Source organism: Phascolarctos cinereus, unplaced genomic scaffold, assembly GCF_003287225.1.
Source record: "Phascolarctos cinereus isolate Bilbo 61053 unplaced genomic scaffold, phaCin_HiC Scaffold_1;HRSCAF=81, whole genome shotgun sequence".
Classification (NCBI taxonomy): Eukaryota; Metazoa; Chordata; class Mammalia; order Diprotodontia; family Phascolarctidae; genus Phascolarctos; species Phascolarctos cinereus.
In genome coordinates, this window is record NW_027555514.1 from 86,868,436 (window position 1) to 86,879,730 (window position 11,295).

The window sequence follows — 11,295 nt, forward strand, 5'->3', positions numbered from 1 at the left end:
TTGGGGTGGGGAGGAGTCAAAGATTTCACAGTTTACTGGGCCTTCAATCACTTCTTCACAAGGAATGAGAGAGGGCTGTGGGTGGGTTTCATGAAGCACATTTCATCATGTTTATTGTCTTGTTTCCAGATGAACAGAACTTCACGCTCCGAGATGCTGAAGCTGAGGTGCTCTTTTGTTTCAGTCTAGAGGAGTCTTTAAAGAGAGCACATGTCACACCACTTTTCAAGGTAGGCAGTACTTTTCAGGCAAAGGGATTGTTAAAAAAGAGAGATGGTTTCATGACCTGCTTCATTCACCAAGCTTGATTCAAACTCCTGCCATTGAAAATGTGATAGAAGCAACAATCCACATTTTGTAAAATTTGATGATTAAAAGAAATTCTAGTAAGTAAGTTACACCTTCAGGTCAGTGGTATGATTTCATTTTCAAGGTCAAATGCCTAGTGGATTTCAGTAAAATATAGTCATTTGTAATACTTAGCTATGCTGTAGTTTGAAAGAATTGGTATTTTAAATGAATAGAAATAGCAGTGTTAGGTCTTTTGATCAGTGCACACCTGAGGAAAATTTAGAGCTCATTTTGGATTTAACTTGGTATAAAATTTGTATAGTTACTTTTTAATTTTTTAACAAATTTCCATAAGACTTTGCATCTAAAACTTTTATTTGTTGCATAGCTACAAAAGTTAATGTGGAAGACTAGTAGTGAAATAAGATACAAATGGAAAACATAGCTAAATAATTCATAACCAAAAAACTTTTAAATATATTTCAGAGATTAAAAGGTTTATTTTGTGATAACTTTCTGGCTTTTTAGTTATCCTGAATATGTGTTTGTGTGTTTCAAGTAAGGTGACCTGTCTCAGGGGGCAGAATATTATGGATCAGGAACACTTTGAGATAAAAGATACAAATGTGTTATATTTACAACAACTTGATTTTCCAAACCGTGGAATGTGGTGTTGTCCATTCTCCTCCTACTCCCCAACCCCGGGAATATAAAAATGGTTATTATTATAAATAGAGTGTAATAAACTGGATGTCATGGACTATAATGAAAGGAGGACTAGGACAGGGAGAACACCCTTTGCTGTGTGGTGGTTGAAGGAGCAAAAAAAAAAATTAGCCAAATTAATCTTTTTCTATTTCTGTGTGTGACCAAGCAGTATTTTATTGTCAAATGGAGAGAAATACATCTAAGTTAAATGAATATGGTCAGGTGTGTGTCCATCAGTAATCTGGCACTGGGCTGTCATATTTGAATAGATAGTTTGTTTTAGGATGCTGTAGGTATTGTGAAATATCACTTTAGTTGAAGTATTTGTTGGGCACCTACTGTATATTGCTGGTAACAGTGGGCAAGACAATTTATGTTTAAATCATTAAAAATATTTAATTTCTTTTAGGAAATTCTGTGCCTAGTTAGTTCTTAAATGATAGCTAACCTTTATATGGTGCTTTAAGGTTAGCAAAGCATTTTACAAATATTATCTCATTTCATCCTCACAGTGACCCTAGGAGGTAGGTCTTGACATTTTATGGAAGAGGCAGTTGAGGCACAGGAAGAATAAGTTATTTGCCAGTGATCGCACAGATAGTATATATCTGATGCGGGCTTTGAGCTTAGGTCCTTCTGACCCTCAAGTCCAGTACTATCCATTATGCCTCCTCTCTTTCTGTCAGATAGTTAAATTAGTAGTAGATAAATATCTTAGTGATTTGAAAGTAACTGATTTACACTGAAACAGAAACTTACTAACCTAACAGCATTGGACTGCCTATTGGTTTGGTTTTATTGAGTTTTCAACTTGTTTCATAATTTACTTTCATTTTTTTTTTTAGGCAAAATATTTTTATATTACACCAGGAATTTGTCCTAGTCTTTCCACCATGAAAGCTATTGTGGAATGTGCAGGAGGAAAAGTATTATCTAAACAGCCATCTTTCCGTAAACTCATGGAGCATAAGCAAAATAAGGTGGATATAAGTGAAGTGATCTCTTAAGATTAATTGATATAGTTTGTAAGTTTGTAAGACCCATTATTGTACATTATTTGGACTCATTGTTTTCTCTTCCATAGAGTTTGTCAGAAATAATTTTAATATCCTGTGAGAATGATCTTCACTTATGTCGAGAATATTTTGCAAGAGGAATAGGTATGATCAGATTGTCATTACTCCTTTGGTATATTTATCACCATATAACTATTTTTACTTTGTTAAATGATTATTTTTAATGTCTTTCAGATGTTCATAATGCAGAGTTTGTTCTTACTGGAGTACTTACACAGACATTGGACTATGAATCATATCCTTTTTTAAAAATGATTATGAAATGTTTGATAGTTAAAGTGACATTCCAAGAATAAGGAAACAAATTTTACCACCTTTTTTGCTTTTTAAAAACTCTGTCTTTTATTATGGTTTTATAACAGTTCTGGCAGTACCTCTCATGTTTTTTCATGCTTTGAGTTTGAAGCAGTTTTGTAGAATAAGAAAAAGTGTCCTTAGTTTCCCAAAAGATATTTTTTAGATAAGGCCTTAATAACTAACATATCATAGCTCTAGAATTTATAAGGAGAAGTTTTTTTCTTTTGTGGTCTAGACTCTACACCTATGCTATCATTTCCTTCTACCGATACAGAATGGCAATTCTTGAGCAATTTGTAATCTTAGATTGTTTCAGGGTAGACTGAGTAATTAAGTCACTTGTATAGGGTCACACTGCCAGTCTATATCAGAGGTGAGACTTGCTGCTTTTTTAAAGACAATTATGTAAAATGAAAATATGCAGGGAAAGGGATGCCGAATGGAACTGGGTTTGTTTTGTTTTTTATAATGGCTCACATTTATACAGTGTTTTACAGTGCTTTGTATAGACACTTAACAGAGTGTTTTCTTTACAGACATAGGTGGTTGGTAGTAAAGATATTTTTTTCTCAGTGTTACAGATGAAAAAAGTGAGGTTTAAATTAGGTGATTGATATGACTGGTTACACAGCTGTTAAGCATTGAAAGCAGATATTTTGACTTCCAAGTCCAGTGTTACTTCATGAGCTTGGACAGATTTTGGGAAATAGTGGAGGATAGGAAAGCCTGCCATGCTGTGGTCCATGGGGTCATGAAGAAATGGACATGACTGAGTGATTGAACAACAACAACAAAAACAACCAGTGTTACTTCCATTAGGTTATTCTGTCTCTTTTCTTTAAGGATCTTTCATTGTAAAATACTTAAATTATTCTCCATTTTAAATATTAAAAATTAAATATACTTAGAAAAGAATTGTTATCAGTGCAAAAATAACCTATCAACTCAGAATTTTCCTTTTGTCTTCTGATTTCCTTTATAGTGAAAATATCATGGTTTATAGGATTCATTTTCTCTAATAATGTCCACTCATTGGTCGCTGGAAAAGGATCTCTAATTTAGAGAAACATAAGCTAAATTAATGTTTATAGATGATCTAAAAATAATGATTGTTAACTCCCATTGCATTCTCTGCCACTCTCACTGAAGGAGTAGAAGGAGGGCAAACAGAAATGAGGCCGTTTTGCATTTTTTTGTTTCACATATTGCCTTGGCCAAAGAGTGACATTACAAATATCCTCTCTCCTGGTGATGAGTTTATCGTTACTTACTACCTGAGCTTATCCTTGGGAAGAGACATACTATGTTTCTTGGATCGCACTGAAGGCCTTTCAGGCACAGTAGAACATATGTGAGCTTGGGCTGCATTGACAGAGCCTTTGAAAACCTAGAATCACCTCCAGTGACAGTCAGTTGGAGTAAGACTTGGCTCTCAACTGCGCCACCTAGCTGCCCCAAGAATTTCCCTTCTTAACATCAAAGCCCAATCTAGTTTTGGGAAATAATTGTTTAGTTGTTTCTTTATTTTCTTGGGGCTGGCTTATTGTGTTCTTGTGTTAGACTACTGCAGACAGAGATAGGACTAACTCTTTTGTCATCCTCTGTATTCTTTTTGCTTACTGTGCAGAGTGAACAGTTATGGACATGTGCAACATTATAATAGTAGTGGTATTAGTACTATACAACATGGTAGTTGTATTAATTATAAAAATAAGCAATTATTAATAGCCAGAATTTATGTGATGCTTTCTGTGTCAGACACTGTGCTAAGCACTTTACAAATGATCTCTCATTTAATCCTTAAAATAACCCTGGGAGGTAGGTGCTGTTATCTTGTTTTATAATTGAGAAACTGAGGCAAACAGATTAAGGAACTTGCCCAAGATCATATAGTAAGTAAGCTAGTAAATGTCTAAGGCTAAATTTGAACCCAGGTCTTCCTAATTCTAGGCCCAGCTTTCTGTCTGCTGGCTATACCACCTAGTTGCCATTGTTCTCCGTCTCTCCGTCTCTCCCTCTCTCCCTCTCTCCCTCTCCCTCTCTCCCTCTCTCCCTCTCTCCCTCTCTCCCTCTCTCCCTCTCTCCCTCTCTCCCTCTCTCCCTCTCTCTCTCTCTCTCTCTTCCTCCCTCTCTCCCTCTCTCCCTCTCTCCCTCTCTCCCTCTCTCTCTCTCTCTCTTCCTCCCTCTCTCCCTCTTCCTTTCTCTCCCTATCAGCAGTGTGGGGTTAAGTGACTTGCCCAGGGTCACACAGCTAGTAGGTGTTATGTGTCTGAGGTCGGATTTGAACTCAAGTCCTCCTGAATTCAGGGCCGGTGCTCTGCATTGTTCTCATTGATAAGTAACACATGGTTTATTTAGTGTTTATTGTCTGCTTGGCACTGTGGAATAAACTGTGGCCTACTCAAACGTCTCATCCTGATGGAGAAGTGTTGATGAATTCTTGAAGGCTGTGCCAATGTAGATTAAGCTTTAAGGTTTAAGCCATCAAGGGAGGAGCCAAGGAACTGACTCAATGTCTGTGATCATAATATCAAACAGGTTCATAGAAATTCATCATCGTTTTGGCTATAGAATGGTAAATTTTCTACCCATAGCAACTTTCAAAAATCTGTCACATAGAGGGGTTGCAATCTGTGTTAATGGAAGTTGGTGGTAGTTGGTGCCAACAAAATTGCAGATCCTTGAAGCGTTGAAGTATTCACTAGCATCAGAGGGTTTTTTGTGAATTAGGTTTTCTGCTCTTCCCCTCATTCAGATGTGAGGAACTTTTTTCTTTTGAGAGTAATCTAAATGCAAATTATTTACAAATTTATGCAAGAGGCAATATGTTGCAAAGAACAGAAAATTACCAGTACAGATTGGCTGCTGTTTGAAAGAGTTGTCTTGGGGCAATGAGAGGTTAAGTGACTTGGCAGCTAGTGGTGCAGCGGATAGAGTGCCAGGCCTGAAGTCAGAAGACCTGAGTACAAATCCAGCCTCAGACACTTGCTAACTGTGTGATCCCGGTCAAGTCCCTTAACCTCTGTTTAGCTCAATTTCCTCAACGATAAGGTGGATATAATAGCACTTACCCTTGAGGGTTGTTGTGAGCATCAAATGAGAGAAGTATTTCTTAAATGCTTAGCACAGAGCATGGCATATAATAGGTGATATATAAATGCTTATTCCTTTCCCCCTCATCCAGGTCTTTAACTTGGGTCTTCTTGACTCCTGAGCCTAGATCCTCCACTACAGAGCATTACCTTTTCCTGTGATAGCTACTTAAATGAAAGAAATAGAATTGGTAGGAAGGAAAAGAGGAAACAATTAAAAGGAAAATGAGATCATCATACAAAAAGGCATAGAGTAAGAGGGATGGTACCATGACTTCCTGCAGTGTGGTACAACTAAATGCAGTAGACTTAGGAAACCTGAATTCTGGTCCAGCCACTTTGTTTTGTAGAAAAGAAAACTGAGGCCCCACGGTAATTTTCAAATTTATGATTTTATCTTAGCCCCTTTAAAGAGTATTGGTAATGATTTTTAAGCCTTGTTGAATTTTAGGAAGTGTAGTTATAATTGAAACTATTGCCACTTGTTATTTGCTAAAATTAAATTAACACAAGGACTAGAATTGACCTAAAGGATGGAAACGTGTAATCTAGATAGAATCTTATTCCTATTTTTCAGCCACATAAATATAAGGCATTAGCATATGTTAGTTTGTCCTCTAGCCATAAGAAAAGCTTACCAAGTTACCTTTGTTTGATTTGGTATGTTTTGCCAATAATTTTTTTTTTAAATATGGCATACTTCATGAATTTACATATCATCCTTGTGTAGAGATCATGCTAGTTTTCTCTGTATCATTCTTATGTGTGCTGGCAAAGCTAGCACTAGTAAATTTCCTAATGTAGACAGAGTACAAAGGTTTTGTGATCTACTTCTTATTGGCTATTCTGTCTTTCCTCTTTATAATCCATTTTAACTACTTCATTAAATTAACCCACCTTCTACTTTATTTGAAAAGCTGTCATTACAGTAGCACACGACACTTGCTAAAAATGTAAATTCTTTGAATAACTTGGGAGTTCTTTGAATAACTAGGGAGTAAGGCAATTAAAAAGAATTAGAATTGGGTATTTTTCAAAATTTTAAAGTAAAAAGAGTTTTGTAACATGTTTGGTAGAGAGAAAGCTGGACTTAGATAAGGTGATAACACAAATGATACCAGCTCCATCACAGTATGGGAGAGTGGGCAAGTGACTACTTAACTTTTCTGAGGATTGGTTTCCTCATTTGTAAGGTGGAAATAACTTGTAGTACTCATCTCACAGCACTCTTGTGAGAAAAGTGCTTTGTCAACAATAATATACTATTTAGAAATGAACTGACTCATTGGTGTACTCAGCTTTTTATTAGTAATAACGTTTGAATCATTTCTTTTTGGAGACTGCTCTAAAAATGCAATTTATATAATTTACTTTGGTAAGATCTTAATGTAAAAATTGCATTGCTATCTTCTTTGAAGTACTTTGTTTTCATAAAAATATAATCCCCTTTTCTGCTTTTCTTCTGATACCATCCAAATGAAAACCTTTTTGACCATTCCTCCCCTTGCAAAAAGAAAAAATGTTGTTTACAATATATCAGGTAACCTGGAGGCATTAGCTTTAATGTCCTTTGTCTCATCCATTTATCCTGTAGGGGTGGTGTAGAATATCAAAGTTGAGAAAACATTCTCAAGGGTTGGTAGGCATCTGGTTGTAGGGCATGTGTGATGTCAAGCATTGCGGGGTGGGAGGGTAGAGAGAGGGCAGTATGTGTGCTTAGCCATCTGAAGACAAAGCTCAACAAGTGTCATAGCCTTCTCTGACACTGTGTACTTCAGCAACCTATGAATGATACATCTAAAACTACTTTAAATTAGATATGTAAATTTAAGTGTATATTTTACATTGTTTTCTAAGTTATTTTCCTCAACAAGCCTACATATAAATTTACTTGATGTTATCTGAAAATGTGACCTTTCTTCAGAGCCCTTGGAGCACAAAATCTGGCTGTCGTAGCTACCGGATAAAGTTAACCAGTGCTTCCTGCAGATGCTCTCGTTTTCCAGCTGCTTTGTTTAGGTGGCAAGCCATTTAAAGCAGGAAAACAAAATACCTGCATCTTATTAAGATGTGTAATTTTATTCTGAGGAAACATAAATTATTATGTTTTGTATTATATGAATTTAAGAGCCCACATTAGGTTTTATGATTCCTTTGCCAGTTTTTAAAATGTTTTATATAACTGGTATACAACTTCAACCAAAAGTAAAATATGGGTGTAAATAAGGGCCTTGCTATCTCTTTAAATTATGGATGTTGAAAAATTAAAATGTTTTGTACTTTGATTATTTTTATTTCTTATACTGTTTTCTTTTATATTGATATCTTGCCCAAGTTTTAAATAAATGTAATTTTAAACTTTACCTAAAATGTGATTCTGGTTTGACTGTATGTTATCCTGAGTTAAGGAATTTTGAACAGAATCAGTCTAATAAGTTCTTGAAAACATTTTCTTAAAAAAGTTAAAACCTTTTCTGAAGTATTTGATACCCTAAGTAAATAAAAAAGGATGTTGCAGGGCAGTAATACTATGCCATTGTAAATCAGTATACTGTTAAGTAGATAGGCCGAGTAAAATACATATAACATACCGAGGTCTCATTTATTGAGGAAAATATTGTAGAACCCTAAATATAATCCCGTGGTATCAGGCAAAATAATTTTAAATACAAAGTAATGGGTCATGCTCCTTATGACTTGACCTTACAGTACAACTGAGATGTTCCCTAAAATTTGTGTTCTTTGCTTGGCATGTTAGGTGCATGCCTGTAGGCTCCCTGCTGCTGGAGAGGTTGAGGCAGGTGGATCACTCAAGTTCTGAGCTATGGTAAGGTTAAAGCTAATTTGATATCCACACTGAGTCCGGCACCAGGATGGTGAGCCCCAGGTAGCAGAGGGCTCAGGCTGCCTAAGAAGCCTAGGCTGGAAATGGAGCAAGTCAGCAGTAGGATCAGCTGTGTTGTGGCCATTGCACTAACTGTGCAGAATACAAAGCAGTCAATCAGCAAACATGTTTTAAGCCCTTAACTATGTACCAGGCACTGTGCTAAGCTCTGGGATACAAAGAAAAAGGATGAATAGTCTTTGTCTCCAAGGAGCTTAACAGTTACATTCATACTAACTATAAGGTAACCTTAGAAGTAAAGGTACTAGTAGCTGAGGGGATGAGAAAGCCCTCCTGATGCCTACTGCTAGAGATGGCTGATGCTTAAGTCCTGAAGGAAACCAAGTCTTCCAAGAGGCAGAGGTGAGCAAAAGCATTCCTGACACAAAGGATGCCCTGTTCAAAGGCACAAAGACTGGAGATCACCTGATATGGCTGAACCATGGGGTGTGGAGGTGAGTGATGTGTAAGAAGAAAGGAGTTTATATGGGTTTTTTCAGGCAGTCACTCACTAAACATTGAGACTACTATATGCCAGGTACTGTGCTAAGCACTGGAAATACAAAGAAAGGGAAAAGGTAGTCCCTGCTGTCAAAGAATTCACAGTCTGATAATGGAGTTAATGTACATACAAGCTTATATATAGGATAAATTGGAAATAATACAGAAAGAAGGTGCTAGAATTAAGGGGGAATCTGTAGAAATTAAGAAAGACTTCTTATAGAATATAGAATTTTAGATGGGACTTGAGGGAAGGTAAGAGGCAGAGTATTCTAGGCCTAGGGGACAACACTTAAAAATGCCTGAAGTGGAGAGATGGAGTATCTTGTTCAAGGAACAGTAAGGAGACCAGTGTCACTAGATTTTAGAGTATGTGGTGGAATGTAAGGTATAAAGTGGTGGGAGAAGGGCAAGTTATGAAGGTCTTTGAACACCAAAGAATTTTATATTTGATCCTAAAGGTGCTAGGGAGCCACTGGAATTTGAGTAGTGGGAAAGGGATGATTTGTGCTTTAGGAAGATCATCTTGTCAACTGAACAGAGGATAGACTACAGGAGGAAGAGACGTTTGGCAGGGAGACCAGTAGGCTATTTTAAAAGTTCGGCCATGAGGTTATAAAGGACTGGAACAGGCTAGTGGCACAGTCAGGAGAAAAGGGTGTGAACTGGGAAAAGGCATTAATAAATAAGTGGGATCAGGAAATGCTTCATGTACAGAAGGTGGTGCTTGGGCTGGGTTTTGAAGAAAACAAAGGGTTCTGATAGTCAGAAGTGAAGAGAGAGAGGGGGACAACCAGTACTAAAATATAGAGACTTGTGAAGAGGAATAACAGGAAGGCCTGGACAGAATTCAGGAAAGAGTAGTGTTTAATGAAAGGTGGAGTGGGGCCACGTTATGAAGGGTGTTAAAAGTCAAAGGGAAGTTTTATATTTGATTCGAAAGGCAATATACAGTTATTGGATTTTGTTGAGTTGAGAGTGACCTGCACTTTAGGAAGAACACTTTAGCAGCTATATGGAGGATAGATTGGAGTGGAAAGAGATCTGAGGAAGATCATCATTTGTGCTAGAATGTCAAACTCAAACTAAGCCCAGTATTCTCAGAACAAGATGCCTGCATTTGTTTGTGTGTGTGTGTGTATCATAAATAATAATGAACCTAAGCTGTACAGCTCAGCCAACTGTATCTTACGGCATCATTGTAAAAGGTGGAAAAGCTTTTCTTAGTTTTATTAGTTATTTAAGTACAGATAGTTTGTGTTATGAACTTTATTTGAGGATTTACATTTGATCTTGCTAATATGTATGTGTGTATATATGTGAAATATATGTGTGTGTATTTAATGAAGGTTTCCATTTTTCTCACTTTGAAATTTGATTTCCTTTATTTTTTTGGCTATTACATCATTCTCCTATCCTACAGATACAAATCAGTATTAATTTTTCATAACTTAAAATGTGGTTTGGTTTTTGTTTTGAGAAAGGACAACATGGCATTTGGTAGCAGAGTATAGATTGAGATAGTTTGGGCACCTTTTAGTAATTAAGGTAAAGCAATGTATGATGCAAATCTGCAGGGCTGATATGAGTTATTGCTTGAAATGGCTAGTTAAGGTATTCTGTAAGCCAACAAAAGAGTAAAGATTAGAAATGAGGTAGAGACAAATTATGAAGATGGAACCTGGAGAGTGTGGTGGGTAATAGTTCAAGGAAGAGCATGCCAAAGCCATCTGTGAATTCGGTGATCTCAGTGATGATCAATAGATTTAGGCACATGAGAAGTCATTCCTAAATGTTGTGTGATAGAGCCTAGAACTCAACAGAGCTAGGACTAGAATACAGGTTTCCTGTATCCAGATGACTTGACAAATCTCTTAACTTCTCTGGGTATTAGTGGAATAGTTGATCTCTTAAGTATCTAGATCTGGAGTTAGAGGACCTGGTTTCAAATCCTGGTTTTGCCACAGTGCAGTGCCTGGCACAAAGTAAGCAATTAATGTATTCTTGTTAGCTTGACAAACCATGAGACATTGGGCAAAGCACCTAAGTCTTAGTTTTCTCATCTAAAACGTGGTGGTTGTACTCAATGATCTGAGTACTCTTCCTGCTCTGAATGTGTGATCCTTTATTATTCTGTGACTCACAAAGCTATCTTCCTCCCTAGGAGCAGACTTTAATGTTTGTCTTTGTATCCCCAGTGCCTGACACATAGTAAGCACTTAAAAATGCTTATTGATTCTTGACTAGTTGTGAAAATTGTATGATTTAATGAATTACAGTGAGAGGAAAGATTTTAAATGCTAATGTGATGACATTGCCACACAACTGATTGAAAAATATCGTGTTCCATCATTTAACGTTTGAGTTATGTGTCAATATAGCTGCCGTACTGTAAATATCTAAATCTTACAGCTGCCATTCTGTTGTTATATAGTTACTTTCAAAT

The 11,295-nt window shown here is 36.6% G+C and overlaps 1 protein-coding gene and 1 pseudogene across 3 annotated transcripts in view; one reads left to right on the forward strand and one right to left on the reverse strand.

Moving 5' to 3' along the window:
* Nucleotides 1-7,834, forward strand: part of PAXIP1 (PAX interacting protein 1) — an 88,681-nt gene extending 80,847 nt beyond the window's left edge. For all 3 annotated transcript variants that reach the window (XM_078152621.1, XM_078152627.1, XM_078152623.1), the window contains 5 exons: nt 130-230; nt 1,845-1,979; nt 2,084-2,159; nt 2,250-2,309; nt 7,343-7,834. In XM_078152621.1, the coding sequence (XP_078008747.1) occupies nt 130-230; nt 1,845-1,979; nt 2,084-2,159; nt 2,250-2,309; nt 7,343-7,359 (389 nt within the window). In that variant the 3' untranslated portion in view covers nt 7,360-7,834. The remainder of the gene's footprint in view (nt 1-129; nt 231-1,844; nt 1,980-2,083; nt 2,160-2,249; nt 2,310-7,342) is intronic.
* LOC144455167 (U6 spliceosomal RNA) lies at nt 6,150-6,246 on the reverse strand (annotated as a pseudogene).
* Nucleotides 7,835-11,295: the final 3,461 nt, after the last annotated feature.